Source organism: Phascolarctos cinereus, unplaced genomic scaffold, assembly GCF_003287225.1.
Source record: "Phascolarctos cinereus isolate Bilbo 61053 unplaced genomic scaffold, phaCin_HiC Scaffold_5;HRSCAF=322, whole genome shotgun sequence".
NCBI classification, from domain to species: domain Eukaryota; kingdom Metazoa; phylum Chordata; class Mammalia; order Diprotodontia; family Phascolarctidae; genus Phascolarctos; species Phascolarctos cinereus.
In genome coordinates, this window is record NW_027555958.1 from 476,462,640 (window position 1) to 476,479,405 (window position 16,766).

General features: G+C 40.9%; 1 protein-coding gene across 3 annotated transcripts in view; it reads left to right on the forward strand.

Annotated features, from left to right (window-relative positions):
• Window positions 1–16,766, forward strand: part of TNNI3K (TNNI3 interacting kinase) — a 340,568-nt gene that overhangs the window by 225,613 nt on the left and 98,189 nt on the right. For all 3 annotated transcript variants that reach the window (XM_078156719.1, XM_078156718.1, XM_020968575.2), the window contains exons 18-20: window positions 8,929–8,981; window positions 9,300–9,352; window positions 14,937–15,069. In XM_078156719.1, coding sequence (XP_078012845.1) covers window positions 8,929–8,981; window positions 9,300–9,352; window positions 14,937–15,069 — 239 coding nt within the window. The remainder of the gene's footprint in view (window positions 1–8,928; window positions 8,982–9,299; window positions 9,353–14,936; window positions 15,070–16,766) is intronic.

Here is a 16,766-nt window from a genome sequence, read left to right on the forward strand (position 1 = left end):
CGTGTTTACTGCTTCATAATATAGTTTGACATCTGGAAGAGCTATTACCCTTTCATTTCTGCATATGTTCATCAGCTCGATTCTGTTCAATTTAATTCAATTAAACAAACATTTCTTTAGTCCCAACTATGAGACAGGCATTGTGCTAAGTACCAAGGATAGAAATTTAAAAAAAAAATCATTGGCCTAAAATGGCTTAGAATAGAAAACAACACTGTCTATAGACAATTAAATATGCAATATAGAGAAAAGCATTTCAGGGGATGGGGGAAGGGGGAAAGAAGACCCAAGTGGTTGGGGGATTGGGAAGGGCTCGTTTTAGAAAGGACAGCTGAGCTGAGCTTAGACGTTAAGGAGTCGTTGAGGAGAGGGAGGAGGGAATGTTCTCCTGGCATAAGGGACAGCCAAGACAAAGGCACAAGACCAGGGCTCAAATGTCATAGATGGGGCACAGCTGAAAAGCCAGGTGGGCAGGACCAAAGAGGGCATGACAGATAGCAATGGTGATAAAGGCTGGAGGCTGACTGGGAAGGGTGCTTAAGGTCAAAGAGAAGGGGAATTATTTTATCCTAGAGACAAGAGGGCCACATGACAGCTCCTGAGCAAGGGAGTGAAATGGCCAGGCCTGTGCTATAGAATCATCAGTGTGGAAGCTGTACGGACAGGGGAGTGATGGAGGAAGAGAGATCAAGTCCAGGCTAAAGGTAGTGAGGGCCTGAGCCAGGAGGGCTGGTGTTAGAGAGGAGGGGGGAGAAGTCAGAATGTCATCAGAGCAGACTCTATAAAATTTAACAAGAGATTGATGTGAGAAGTGTGGGAGATAAAAGATATGAAGATGGTTCCAAAGATGCAAACCTGGGGGGACTAGAAGGAGGGGGGGTACTCACAAGAGAAATAAAGAAGAAGGGATGGTTGGGAGAAAATGTAACACTGTTGGATGTATGTTGTGATCATGGGTTGCTTTGAACAAATTGTGTCATTATCTTCTCTAGTATATTTTTTTCTTACATTTTTTTTTTTACATAGAGACTTTGTACCATAGGTAAATAAAATAGTGGGGATTAGAGAAGGAGGGGGCCTGGAGGATGCACTTCAGGAGAGGATAGACCCCTGCAGATTTGCAACACACTAACCCATCAGCATCTAGAGGAGGAGCCCACATAGTTTGCAAAGCCTGAGGGCTTACATTTTCGACTTTTAAAGTATTGTGATTAGAATGGCACCAATCCTGAATGTTAATATGTGTAGCATTATCATTTTTATTGTATTGGAACTGCCTAACCATGAGCAATGAATTGGTCTCAATGTATCATTGTGGATTTTGCTTCTGTAATAAATACTGTATTTATATTGTATTTATGTACCATGAGTATCTCAGTAAATTGATTTTGAATTTTTTTTTACTTATTTTGAGTGGTATTCCACTTTCTGTCATTTTCTCCAGTTTTTTTTTCAATTGATACACAGAAGCATTGGTCATTTTGTGAAATTACCTTGCTTTCTTAATTCATTATTTTATTGAATTTTTAATTTCATAATTTATTTACTGATGCTGTGGGATTTTCTAAGTGAACCATCATGTTGGTGGCAAATAGGAATAATTTTATCTCTGTTTTCTGTGTTTATGTTTTTAATTTTTTTCTCATCACCAGAATTTCCTGTCAAATTACAATGGTGAGAGCATTCTTGTCTTAACCCTGTATTACCTAGTAATGCTTCTCATGTTTCTTCCTTATATTGTGAGCTTTTGGATTATTTTTAGATCTATAATTTTTAATCCCCTGGAGAGAAAATGGCTTTTAATGCCAAATACATATAAAAGCATTAGAGGAAGGCATCCCAGATACTGTGGGAGCAGAAAGTACCTAGAACCCATGGTCTTTTCTGTTTATCTTACCCATAGAATCACTTAGGATTCCTCATTCGCAGCAATTTATCTCTGTGAGCTTTCAAAAATTAGCTCATCAAATCACTGGCATCAGAGTAGTCCCTGATGGAGTAATAAAAAAAAAATTATTAAGGATTTAACTGTGTTAGTTGAACCTGCATTCAGACACTTAGTAGCATGACCCCGGGCAAGTCACTTAACTTCTGACTGCCTCAGTTTCCTCATCTATAAAATGGAGACCATAGTAGCACCTATCTCCAATGTTGTTGTGAGTATAAAAAGAGATAATATTTGCAATAGGTGGTTTTATTATTGCCAACTATTATTCTATGTTCCAGGATAAAAATAGAAAAGGGAGATGGTCCCTGCTCTCAAGGAAAGGAACTCCCACTCTAACTAGAGAAGACAACATACACTGGAGTGTGCACTTGTTGTATCATTGGAAATTCTAAGGGTGCACCAGATGTCCAAACGGCAAAGGCCAAGTGTCCTTAGGGTTCATTAGCACATCATTGTAAGTAGCTATAGAACAGATCATGAGGCCTAGCAGACCTTAGGATACAATATCAGGGCAAGTCATAGGCTTAAGTGTCCTCTATCTTCCTTTTTTTTTTTTGATTTATTTTTTACTTTTCCTCAATTATATGTAAACAAAAAGTTTGACATTTGGTTTTTTTTAAAGTTTATTCCAAATTATCTCCCTCCCTCTTCCCTTTCCTTGAGAAAGCAAGCAATTTGATATCGATTTTACATGTACAGTTACGCAAAATATTTCTTCATTAGCCATGTTGCAAAAGAAAACATAGTCCAAAAAAAAAAAAAACAACCCAAGAATAATAAAATTTAAAAAATGCTTCAATCTGCATTGAAACTCTATGAGTTCTTTCTTTGGAGGTAGATAGCATATTTATCCTTTGGAATTATCTTGGATCATTGTATTGCTGAAAATAGCTAAGTCATCCACTTTTGATCATCATGTAATACTGCTGTTACTATGTACAACGTTCTCCTGGTTCTGCTCACTTCACTTTGCATCAGTTCATATAAGTCTTCTTAGGTTTTTTTTCCTGAAATCATCCCACTTATCAATTTCTTATGGCATAATAGTATTTTACCATCATCATATACTCCAACTTGTTCAGCCATTCCCCAATTGATGGATATTCCCCTCAGTTTCTAATTCTTTGCCACCCCAAAAAGAGCTGCTTTAATATTTTTGTGCATGTAGGTCCTTTTCCTTTTTCTTTGATCTCTTTGGGATACAGATCTAGTAATGGTGATGCTGGGCTAAAGGGTAAGTATAGCTTAATAGCCCTTTGTGCATAGTTCCAAATTGTTCTCCAGAGTTGCTGAATCAGGTCCTAACTCCACCAGCAATGTATCGGTGTCCCTATTTTTCACATTCCCACCAATATTTCTCATTTTCCTTTTCTGTCATATTAGCTGACCTGATAGGTGTGGAGTGGGACCTCAGAGTTGTTTTAATTTGCATTTCTCAAATCAGTAGTAATTTACAGCATTTTTTTTTCATATGACTATAGATAGCTTTTATTTCTTCTTCTGAAACTTACCTGTTCATATCCTTTGACCATTTATCAATTGGGGAATGACTTGGAGTATAGTAAATGTTACTCAGTTTTCTACATATTTGAGAAATGAAGCCTTTATCAGAGAAACTTGCAAAAAATTCCCAGTTTCTTGCTTTCCTTCTAAATCTTGGCTGCATTGGTTTTGTTTGTACAAAAACTTTGGTCCTCTATCTTCTAAGAAAAATAATTTGTAATGAGTGACTGCTCTTCCAAGCAGTGTGAGTAGTCGGGTTCTTCCTTCAAGGTGGGGCTTAAAGGCGCCCAGCCTACCACCACTGGGAAAGGGGAAGAAGACAGAAGATCACATTGAAAATTATGATTCTCTTTTCCTTCCCATGGGGTGGTATATGAAGTGATTAGTTTCCATCCAGGCAGCAGGAAGGAGGGGAGTGGCAAGAAGGTTATGGGATGAAATATGGATGGCTTTGGATGGGAGAAGAGATAAGAATCTCTCTCTACACTGGTAATTTCCTCCCAACATCACCTGGAGATCTCCAGGCCACAGATTTTAGAGGGAAGTTATAGAAAGCTTTCACACTTTAAGGAAGAACAGACCATAAGACCATAAAAGCCCCTTTCAACTCTGTGACTGGAGGATTTTCTAAAATATAAAAGTCTCTGATGGGGATTGATTTCATCTTCTAGGAGGCTTGATTGGAACAACACTAGCTGTGAAGCCAGAAGGCCTGGCTTCTTGCCCTGCCTCTGATTCTCCCTATCTGTGTGATGACCTCCCCAGACTTCCTCTCTATCAAAAGAGGGGGATAGAATAGAAGTCTTCTGAGCTTTCTTTACACTCTCAGTCTGAGACCAAAGAGAAGTCACATGAATCATTTAAGGGCTCCTAAATTCTACAAGTCATTATGCTAAAAAGAAAACTGAGTATGGTCATCTTCAGCTTCAGCCCAGTGCAAACAAAGCATTATTCTTCTGGCATGGAAAGAAAGCCAATGGATAGTGTTAGTCCTGAAACAAATCGCTCACAAGTGGAGGAAAAGGCATCTTTAATCAAGATAAGAAGGGCCGCCAGCCTGCAACCCTGAGTCACCCATATCTGAGTACATGGATGTGGAACAAGAAAACTCACAGAAAAGGTTTTTATGCTTTCAGGAGGAAATAAAAGGGAGGGGGCAGGCGTTGACATATGGAGTGAAGCCTGGTCATGAGGCACCAGCCACCCTAGGCAATCTGAGCAAGAAAAACCATTTCATTCTGGTTGTTTTACTTTTCATGAGAGAGGCAAGGACTTTCCACAGCTGTAATGTAGCCAGAGCTAGATTTGTTTACAAGGTAAGATCTCAGGGTGGGGCTCAGTTCCACGAAGTTGAGAGTCAGTGCCTCATAAGTAGGAATTGAAGGACATTGCTTCAATTCTGACATCACTAGGATTCTTCAGAGGGAGGGACTTTCCTCCCATCAGTCTGGCCTTCTGACAGGGAAGGGAATATTACATTGAATATTAACAATATTCCTGTCAATATAAACCAGTCATTCATCAAGAATTTATTAAGCATTTACTGTGTCCCAAGCACTTTTCCAAGGGGGCATCCTCTATTTGCAATTGGTTGATTGCAGGTTATCCTTGGAGATTTCTGGGAAGGGCTTAATGACTGCTCACATTTATATAGCTTTGGTTTATAGGCTTGTAAACTGCTTTACATTCCTTATCTCATTTGCATCTCACGGAAGCCCTTGGAGGGCTGCTGAATACACATTGTTTTCCCCAATTTCCTGGTGAAAAATTCATTTCAGAAAGGTCAAATGATTTACTTACTAATGGTCACACAGCAACTCAGTGTCAAGGGCAGATTTTGAACACAGGTCTTCCTGACTCCAAGACCAGAACTCTATCTGAGATGTCACACTGATTTGTCTTTGACTGCTTGGATCAGAAAGAATTGGTTTATTGGTTATTCTATTAAAATATAAGTTTTTTGAGGGCAGGAAATAATTTGCTTTTTTCCCCTTTTGTGTCTAACACAACATCTACCACACAGTAGGCACGTTATATATACTTGTCGTTTTATTTAACATAGGAATGCTACCTTCTATAATAACCCTTTCCTAATTAGAAAAGTTAGGTATGATAGATCTCTGGAAAAAACTGAATGGGGATAGAAAGTAACATACTTTTTTCTCGGCAGTTCATGACACATACACAAAAATTGACCATGTACTAGGGAATAAAAACCTCACAATCCAATGCAGGAAGGCAGTAATATTAAATGCATCCTTTTTAGATCACAATGCAATAAAAATAGTATGTTATAAAGGGTCACGGAAAGATAGACTAAAAAATAATTGGAAATTAAATAATCTAATCCTAAAAAATGATTGAGTCAAACAATAAATCATAGAAGCAATCAATAATTTCATTCAAGAGAATGACAATAATGAGACAACATACCAAAACTTATGGGATGCAGCAAAAGCAGTTCTTAGGGGAAGTTTTGTACCCTCTAAATGCTTACATAAATAAAATAGAAAAAGAGGAGATCAATGAATTGGGCATACAACTAAAAAACTAGAAAAAGAACAAATTAAAAATCCTCAGTTAAACACCAAATTAAAAATATTGAAAACCAAAAGAAAAATTAAGAAAATTGAAATTAAGAAAACTATTAAACCAATAAATAAAACTAAGAGCTGGTTCTATGAGAAAAAACAATAAAATAGATAAAACTTTGGTTAATTTAATTAAAAAAAAGAAAGAAGAAAACCAAATTACTAGTATCAAGAATGAAAAGGGTGAAGCTACCACCAAGGAAGAAGAAATTAAAACAATAATTAGGAATTATTTTGCCCAACTATATGCCAACAAATTTGACAATCTTAATGAAATGGATACACATTTACAAAAATATAAATTGCCCAGATTAACAGAAAAGGAAGTAAAATACTTAAATAACCCCATCTCAGAAAAAGAAATTGAACAAGCCATTGATGAACTTCCTAGAAAAAAAATCTCCAGGGCCAGATGGATTTACATGTGAATTCTATCAAACATTCAAAGAACAATTAACTCCAATACTATATAGACTATTTTGGAAAATAAGTGAAGAAGGAGTCTTACCAAATTCTTTTTATGATGCAAATATGGTGCTGATACCTAAACCAGGAAGAGTTAAAGCAGAGAAAGAAAATTATAGAACAATTTCTCTAATGAATATAAAATGCAAAAATTTTAAACAAAATATTAGCAAACAGATTACAGCAACTTATCACAAGAATAATACACTATGACGATGTAAGATTTATACCAGGAGTCTACCTCCCAAAACAAACCCAGGAACTCTATGAAGACAATTACAAAACACTTTTCACACAAATAAAATCAGATCTAAATAATTGGAAAAACATCAGTTGCTCATAGGTAGGCCAAGCTAATATGATAAAAATGACAATTCTACCTAAGCTAATTTACTTATTCAGTGTGATACCAATCAAACTACCAAAAGTTATTTTATAGAGTTAGAAAAAATAATAAGAAGATTCATTTGGAACAACAAAACGTCTAGAATATCAAGGGAACTAATGAAAAGAAATGCAGGGGAAGGTGATGTAGCAATTCCAGATCTTAAATTGTATTAATAAAGCAGCAATCATCAAAACTGCTTCATACTGGTTAAGAAATACAATAGTGGATGAGTGGAATAGGTTAAATATGCAAGACACAGTAGTCAATGACTATAGTAATCTATTATTTGATAAACCCAAAGACCCCGGCTTCTGGGATAAGAACCCACTCTTTGAAAAAAAAAACTGCTGGGAAAACTGGAAAAGAGTATGGTAGAAACTAGGCATAGACCAAAATCTCATACCACATACCAAAATGAAGTCAAAATGGGTTCATGATTTAGATATAAAGGCTGCCAGTATAAGCAAACTGGGAGAGCAAGGGATAAAAGTTTACCTATCAGATCTATGGAGAACAGAAGAATTCATGACCAAACAGGAGATAGAGAACATTACAAAAAGCAAAAACTTTTCAATTTAATGTAATCAAAATTATCCTATTAAACATATTTTCACATTAGTGATGTTGTAAGTAAAAATTAAAACCAAATGGAGGAACTATGAGAAAGAGGAAATAAAACTGAGCAGAAGAGAAAAAAAAAGATAGCAATTCAACTTCCACAGTAGTCAATGACTATAGTAACATCACTAATGTGAAAATATGTTTAATAGGAATGTAAATGTATAGCCTATATCAGACTGTGAGCCATCTTGGGAAGGGAGTGGGAGAAAGAAGAGGGAGAAAATTTTTAAACTCAAAAGTATGTGGAAGTTATTGTTGATTAATCAAAATAAATTAATAAAATACAAATTTTAAAAAATAACCCTTTCCTGGTCCACTTGGTTGCCAGTGCCTTGTCCTCCTCAAAAACCTCTTTGTATTTACTTTGGAAACCTTTTGCCTATACTTATGCATGTGTATATCCTCTCCCCCAATAGCATATAAGCTCCTTAAGGGCAGACACTGTTTCGTTTAGGTCACTGTTTCCCAGCACCTATCATAGCTCCTGATTGACACCTAATAGGTGCATAATAAATGCTGGTTGATTGACTGATTTTTGGTCGTTCTCCCCAGGCTAGCCCACTGTGGTACTAAGAATGACTTTTCATATTTTCTCTTGATCTTACACACACCATGGAATCAGAGCACCCATTCCTCTTCTGCTCTCTCACTATTGGCCTTATTGTTGTTCCTTAATAATGTTTATGAAATGAGGGCATGAATGTATTAATTAACGGAGAGGGAAAGAATACACATTTATGTAGCACCCATTTTGTGCCAGGCATTGGGCTAAGTGAGCCCTTTACAAAGATTAGCTCATTTTATACTCACTATCACCTTGGGAAATAGGTGTTATCATTTTCCCTTCTTTACAGATGAAAGAACTGAGGCAAACAGAGGTTAAGTGGCTTTCCCAGGATCACACAGCTAGTAAGTGTCTGCAGAGGCTGAGTTTGAGCACTCCATCCCTACTGCTCTATCCATGGTATCACCCAGCTGCCTCCTTTAAGTTACTATCAAGCTAATGATACTAACAGTTACTCCCAGAATCTCAAGGTTGGAAGTGATTCCCCAGTCCAGTAAGTCCATTCCATACTTATGCAAGAATGCTCTCTACTATATAACCAATAAAGATTCATCCAGTCTCTTTCTGAAGACCTTTGAAGTGGAGGAATACACTTTTCCTGGTGGCAGCCCATTCCACTTTGAGATAACTATTAGGAAGAGTTTTTCATTTGCTGACATCAGGTCACAGTTCCTCTTTGTCACTTCCACCCATCACTGCTGTTTGGTCTTCAGAACAGAGCCAAACCAACAATCGTGGCCGGCTGCATATAGGACTTGAAGGTTTATAACATGCTTTCCTCACGATAACCCAATGGGGGCAAGTACAAGAAAAAATGACTTGATTAAAAGGCTGTCCTTTCTTCCAGCCACAACATTCTCCTCTATGAAGATGGCCATGCTGTCGTGGCAGACTTTGGAGGTAAGACTTTCCTACCCAGCCCCCCAAACATCAGGCTGCTTCTGGCTTCCTCCTTACTTTCTGATGCCATTTGACAAACGGAAAAGTAGCTGTCTCTGTGACAGCTGTCTTTGTCTCAAGTCACACAAATTATACAGAAACTGGATTTTGATCCTATAGCTTTTTCTGCTTTGATATTATTAGTCAGAGGGGAGGGAGGAGTGGAAATGTAAATGTGACTGCCAGCTCCCTGTGGTTTGGGATTGTTAAAAACAATCCCTGGTGTGGGTGGTGAGGTATTGCTTTGACATGAATTTGCTTCCTTTCCCCCCCACTCAGAATCAAGATTCCTGCAGTCTCTGGATGAGGACAACATGACAAAACAACCTGGGGTTTGTAGTCTGCTGCTGTGTCTAGTCCCTGTAATTAGTACCCAATTAAAATGTGTAAACCCAGCCTAGAAGGAAGAGATGAGATGAGATCAGAGTGCCATTTTTTTTAAAGATGTCATTTTCTCAGGAGCAATAGAATGTTCTGTGTTTTGTTTTAGCTTCCAGCAATCTATTGGAATGGGGTGGGGTGGAAGTGGAAGGAGCTCAGTACATGGGAACGGTGCTGGATTGGAGTAGAGGGAGATGGGTCAAATCTGAAACTCCCTACCTACTTATGAGACTTTGAAGTCCCTTGACCTCTCAGTATTCTCATCTGCAAAACAGAGGCTGAGCTAGATGTCATTTCAGGGTCAGTGGAGAGCTTAATTCATGATCTTAGCATTTAAAGATTTCAAGGTTTCCTTTTGTAATTACATAGCTCACAATGACCAAGCATTTTAAGTACATTATCTCATTTAAGCCTGACAATATCCCTGAAGGCAAATACTCTTATTAGTGTCATCTTACAGATGAGTAAACAGGCTTGGAAAGGTTATGTGCCTTGACTGTGATCATATCTGGTTAGCATATGAAATTGTGTTTCTGATCCATCCCACAATCATCAAGTATTTATTAAGTGCCTACTGTGTGCCAGGCACTGTACTCCCTATGGCTATACACCCAAATGTGAAATCATCCCTAGCCCCAACGAGTTTACATTCCAATGGATTCTTCTTGAATCAGAGCTCAGCTCTCTGTCCACTTTTCCACTCTGACTTTTGCTTGGAAAAACTTTTAAAAATATAATTCAAGTGATATTGGGCATGAGATATAGATGGATTTGTTCCTGGGACCCTTGAAGGAATGTAGACACCATGAATAGACAATCTAGTTTCTTTGTTAGTTCTATCAATTTTTAATAGTTCATTAAAATCTCAATTTTCAATGTGTCAACATTTCTACACTGTTCAGAATCTACTATCCATTAAAGCATCATTCATTCATTGAAAAACCATTCATTGTTTAGCACAAGGATGCCCAGAGCTATGTGCCAGGAGGCAGAAGGTAATGATGGCATCAATAAGACAGGACCACTGTCTTCAGGGAGCTTACAGTCTAGGAAGGGTGATACAACAACCTTTAATGAGATGGATGCTATGATAAATCACCAGTAGAAAGTAAGCTCCTGGTGGGACAGCTTCCTTTTCCTCCATCTCCTCCTGATCAGAACAGTGTCTGCTTCTTGATATGGGCTTTAGGAAGGTCCAGCCTGAGTGTCTTTGCACTGGCTGACCCGGACACCTGGAGCACTCTCCCTCCTCACTGCCACCCCTCAGAAGCCCTGGCTTCTTTCAAGACTCAGCTGAAATGCCAGCTTCTGGAGGACTTTCAGTCCTCTCATCTCACTCCACACCAGCTGCTGATGCCTTCCCTCTCTTTCTCCCTTCCATCTACTCTGAGTGTATCTAGCTTCCATGCACCTATTTACATACCAGTTGTCTCCCCATCAGATTGGGCAGGGACCAGGTTTTGGCCTTTTTGGCTCCCCATAAGGTGCAGACATGGTGGGTACTTAGTAAATGTGTGCTGATGTAGTAGAAAGGGATAATCTATCAGTCAGTCAATGAACAAGCCTAACTTCACAGATCTAGAGCCAGAAGGAAACTGGAGGTTACTAAATCCAACCTCACCCTCTTACAGATGAGGAAACTGAAATCCAGACAGGCTGACTTGCCTGGATGGAGTCACAGAGCTAGCATGTGTCTGAGTCAAGATTTGAACCCAATTCTTTCTTCTTCACCCAATCCTCATGTACCATGGACAGAGGCTCTTTGCCAGGCTGCTTGTCCTCTGGGTCATCTCCAGTTTGCCAAGGCTCTTCCAGAACCATGACATCCCACAGGAAGAAATATAGAGGATGTCTCGCTTTCTTATTCCTGGAAACCTGGCTCCCTTGAGGCAGCCCATCTGCAGTGGCTTCCGGGGCCACCATATCAAACTCCTTGCTCATGCTGAGCTTGCAATATACTTAAGCCCGGCACCTTTTCTCAAACTACCAGCCTCCTAACCAGCCTGTGCTGCTGAAGCTAATATTTGAAACCCAGGTCCCCATTAAATTCTATCCAATAAGGCTCATCTCTTGCTCTAGCTCATCGTCCTGTGCATTAGCTGGGAGGCCTCTGCAGATTTGATGAGGAAGCTGTCCCCACCTTCATTCCAGCCTGCCTGGGATAAAGATGTAAGCCAGCACAGCACCAGGCACAGATAGATCCCTGGGGCATGCCATTAGAGACCTCTTCCCAAATGCACATAATTGGGATTATAATACCAAATATCACAATAACATAATTAGAATACCAAAGGAAGGCTCCAATATTATTATACCAGTGAGAAAATAATCCTGTCATAGCTTAGCAGTTTAGCCTCTTAGCATGCATACTACTCTGAAGACATAGTTTAAATAGTGTTCTGCCTTGTGCAAGTTGGTTCACCACTCCGTTGTCTCCTCAGTAAAATAACAATAAGACGTGTCTGTGACTACCTCTGACATATGGTGTATCGATGCACAATCTGTCAGTGCAGTCTCTCTTTCTCTCTCCCTCTCTCTTTACTAAGAACTCACATTTTATAGCACTTAAGAGGCAGCTTTGCACAATGGCTAGAGAGCCCACACTGAAGTCAGGAAGAGCTAGATTCAGATCCTATCTCTGACAAGTCAAGTCAGCAATCATTTATTAAGCACCTGCTATGTGCAGGGCACTGAGCTAAGTGCTGAAGATACAAAGAAAGATAGAGAAGAAAAATCCATCCACGCATCCATGCTCTCAAATTGCTCCTAGTCCAGTGGAGGAGACAATGTACAAACCGCTATGTACAAATGAGACCTGGACAGAATAAACTGGAGGTGATCTCAGAGAGAAGACTCTATAATTAAGGGGAAGTGGCAAAGGCTTCTGGCAGAAGCTTGGATTAAGCTGGGGAAGCTAAGGCAGGAGATGAAAAGGGAGAAAATCCAGCCAATGAGAGAGGATTGAAAAAGGCAGCAAAAGCACCATCAGGAGTGGGGACCACATACAGAGTTTGGGGAAGAGGAAGGGAGACATTGAACAACTGAAATGAACAGCAAACTCTAACCCTCCATGCAAGGCACCCTGCCAGAGGCTGGAGAGAGAAAGCAGAGGCCCATAAGGAGTTTAGACATAGCTCCATACGTACACATCCCACACTTACAGGTGTATGGTGTCCGTGTATATATAGTGCATGTATGTAGAGTGTATGTATGTATAGAACACCTAAATACATGTGCATGTGGTGAGGAGAGGAGAGACAGAGAGACAGAGAAAGGACAGAGAGATAGAGAGAAAGAGATGAGACAAAGAGGTGGAGAAACAGATAAAAGAAAAAACTGAGAAGAGACAGAGAGATAGAGATAGCTGAGACAAAGACCGAGAGGACAGAGACAGATGAGAAAGAGAGATAAAGAGATGAGGTACAGATAGAGATGAAAGAGAGACAGAGGACAGAGAGATTAGAGAGAGGGAAAGAGAGAAACAGAGAGAGAGAGAGAGAGAGAGAGAGAGAGAGAGAGAGAGAGAGAGAGAGAGAGAGATGAGGCAGAGAGAGATATGAAAGAGAGACAGAGAGGACAGAGAGTTGAGAAACAGACAGGTGAAAGAGAGGGGGGGGAATGAGACAGAGAGACAGATGTGAAAGAGAAATAGAGAGATAAGAGAGAAACAGAGATGGAAGAGAGACAGAAACAGATGAAACAGAGAGATGAGAGAGAGATGAGAGAGGCAAGAGACAGAGATGTGACAGAGTCATAGAGATAGAGACAAAGATAGATGAGACAGAAAGGTAATGAGACAGGGATGAGACAGAGTTCAGAAAGAGAGGGGAATGAGAAGGGGGATGGATTCTAAGAGGAAGGTGGACATGAGGAGGAAAAGTATTCTAGGTTTGAGGGACTTTCTTGTGTGACTGCACCAGATGAAGGAAATAGTCAATGTGCATTTATTAAGCTTTTACTATAGAGAGTGCCAAGTTCTTGGACAAATTCTACAGTTCTAGAACTATTCTCTCTCAAGGAAATAGAAAGAAAATGGGATTCCATAAAACTTAAGGACTTTGGGGAGAATTACAGAAAGGACTTGAGTTCACCCCCTTCATTTAACACATGGAGACCGCTGGGAGGTGCCACAGTGCACAGAGCTCTGGTCCTGGAGTCACAAAGACCTGAGTTCTAATCCAGCTTCAGAGGCTCCCTAGCTGTGTGATTTGGTATACGTCCTTTAACCTCTGTCTGCCTCATTTTCCTCAACTTCAAAATGGGAATCATATCAGCACCTAATTCCCCCAGTTATTTGGTAGATAAAATGAGATACTGTTTATAAGAGCACTTAGCACAGTGCCTGCACACAGCAGATGCTACATAAATGCTTATTTCCTTCTCCCTTCCATTTATAAGGAAGCCTAAGCCCTGAGAGTTTGAACGGGGATTGGCAGGTTTTTAATGCATTTTGAGATCCACCTAAGACTACTGGTTCACCCAAACATTTCTTCTGCTACTGTACCACAGGATTATTACTAAGGTCATTTTTTATTCTGCCACAAGTTTGAAAGTTTTTAAATGCAGGTTTACAGTAGGATCAAGGAAAGTTTTTGTTCAAGTTTATTCAATATCCAACTTTAGACATGCCCACAGCTAAGGTTAGAATCCTACGTATCATGTATTTTCAGAAGTTTCCTCAGATTTTTTAGGACATTGTTACTCTAGAAAAAGTGTGAAAATATGACCTGATGGAAAGGATGAGCTGAACTTGATGCGACAAGGCTTGGCTTCAAATCCCACCCCTGCACTTCCTATCTATCCTTCCTAGTCCTCAGTGTTCTTCCCTGTAAAACGAAGGGGTTGGGCTAGATTATCCTGAAATTCCTTCTAGCTGTAGACCTATGACTGTGCAGACAAGGTTAAATTTTAGCTACCTCTGTGACCTGGAGTAAAGCACGTCATTACTCTGTGACTCAGTTTCCTCTTTCATAAAAGAAAGGGTTGCATGGTCCCAAGGTCTAGCTGTAAACCTGTACTCCTCCGTAGCTAAAGTTAGGCGCGACCCTCCAGGGTTCCCTCGCTCTTCTCAAGACACTGAAGACCCCGTTTTCTTTTTTTAATTTAGACTTCCGAACCCAGAAAAGTTAGATTAACCCCCACAGGGCGCAATGTCTCTGCCAGGAAGTCATGCAGGTCTCCGGATAAGTCACTGATTTTGCTGCTAGGGAGCTCTAAGGCTCCACTGGGGGAAAGAGGGAGCAGGCAGAGAGGCCAACCGGCAAACCCACCCTGCCACCCCCAACGGCAAACTGGAGCTTATTATCCCTGCCATTCCATACCTGGCCGGATGTAATGAACGATGTCATGAGGCTTAGAGCAGGCGGGGTGGGGCGGGGTTTCATGTGCCCGGGAGACATGTGTCTCTTGGAGAAACAGCCAGAACAGCTAACACGGTCCAGCCTCATTATTTCAAGCAGTCAGGTTACCTGAGGTTAAAACTACTGGCAAACAGCGGAGGTCTAAGGGCTTCTCATGCTCGTCTTTGCTCTGCAGAATCTCCGTTGGATGGCCCCCGAAGTCTTCACTCAGTGCACGCGGTACACCATCAAAGCAGACGTGTTCAGCTACGCCCTGTGTCTGTGGGAGCTGCTCACTGGCGAAATTCCGTTTGCTCATCTCAAGCCAGGTAAGGCGGCTGCGGCCAAAGGCTCCTATCTGCCCTCAAGCTCACTGTATTCCAAGATATTGAGAAGCAGCCCCCGGTCCCCTGCACTCCCCCCCCGCCCAAAGTTTAGTGTCGGGGACTGGTCGATGCTTGGATTCTCCCTAGGACGCTGAAGAAAGTCTCTAGGTGAGCCTTCAGCACGAGGCTTCACGGGCTGCTGCAGTGGAAGGAGCCCTGGGCTTGGGGTCTCAGGGTGTGGGTTCAGATCTCAGCTCGGTCACTGACTAGATGTGTGACCACGGTGGTGTCCTTTGCCTCAAATGAGAAAACGAAGCTGGTTACCGCCTCCAGCTCTGTCTATGACTCCATGGTCTTATCATCTCTTCACTGGGCTTTATTTTGGTGTGTCATAACAGACTCCCTTTCCATCCCCCAGGCCCATGTTTGCAGTCAATCCAGGTAACTCCACCTAGTGAGCGTGTTGTGAGAGTGAGGATTTGTCACATACATCATTTGTAGCAAGACTTGTGATGTGTGTGGCTGCCAGTGGTTTGTACTGGACTGGTGTCCAGGAAGCATCACATGTAAATATGATTTTCAAGGCCTCTTGGAATAACATAGCTGCTTCTGACTGCTCCGAGGACTGTCCTGGGAAACAGAGAGTGGAGCTGTTCTGATTAACCTCGAAGCAGAGCATTGGGTCAGAGAAAGAGCTGACGGAAGCCTCAGAGACGTCTATACCAACCTCCTTCATCGGAATTTGTCTGACAAAGCCAGCGTTTGAACCCAGGTCTTCTGACTCCAATACCCTTTGTGCAAGAGGCAGTTAGGCTGTAGAGTGGATAGAGCACCAAGCTTGGGGTTGGGAAGTCCTGAATTCAAATGCTGCCAAAGCCAGTTCTTAGCTATGTACCTCTGAGTAAATCATTAAAATTTCTGGGCCTCAGTTTCCCCATCAGTACCTTAAGAGTTCCTGTCTCATTCACAGGATTGCTGTGGGAATTAAAGGAGATTCCATGCTGAAAGCCATTAGCCAATTCTAGAGTTCTATGTGAATACCATCTATCAGTACTGCTGCTGCAGTGTGCACCATCTTAGCCCCTATGTGGGACCCAGTCCTGGGTCTCTGTCCGAACCTTGGCAATGAATTCCTTTCTTTTCTGGTCCCCTGCCATGTTGTCCCAGCCATCCCTTATGATACCAGTCTGTACCTGCTTCCCCGCACACCTCAACCCTCAGCCCATTCAAAGCAATGGATGACCCAGGCCAGGCCCAAAGAACCCACTTATTGCCTTCGCCCATTGCTGTCTGTTCCGTGGATCAGCTAAGGAATACTTCTAATCGTAATAATAGCTATTATTTACCCAGATATTTCAGGTTTGCAAAATACTTTACATGAGCTAACTTGCTTTATCCTCATAACAACCAAGAGAGGCAGCTAGGTGTTACTGGTATTCCCATTGCACAGGAGAGGAAACCCAAGTACGGGTTAAGTCCATTTCAGTGAGCCTTCTGGAAATGTGTGGGAACTGCTGCTGAGCATTTTATCAAATGACTTTGTGCAGTTTTGCATGAAAATGATCATGTGCTTGAGCTCCAGATGTCTGACTCAACATCGTTATATTGTCTCTCTTGCCTTAGTTATGTCAGCGGGAACTTTGGTCCAGGAGGCAGGCAGCTCTTTGTCATTGGGAGGAGCTTGCTGTTCCTTCTATATT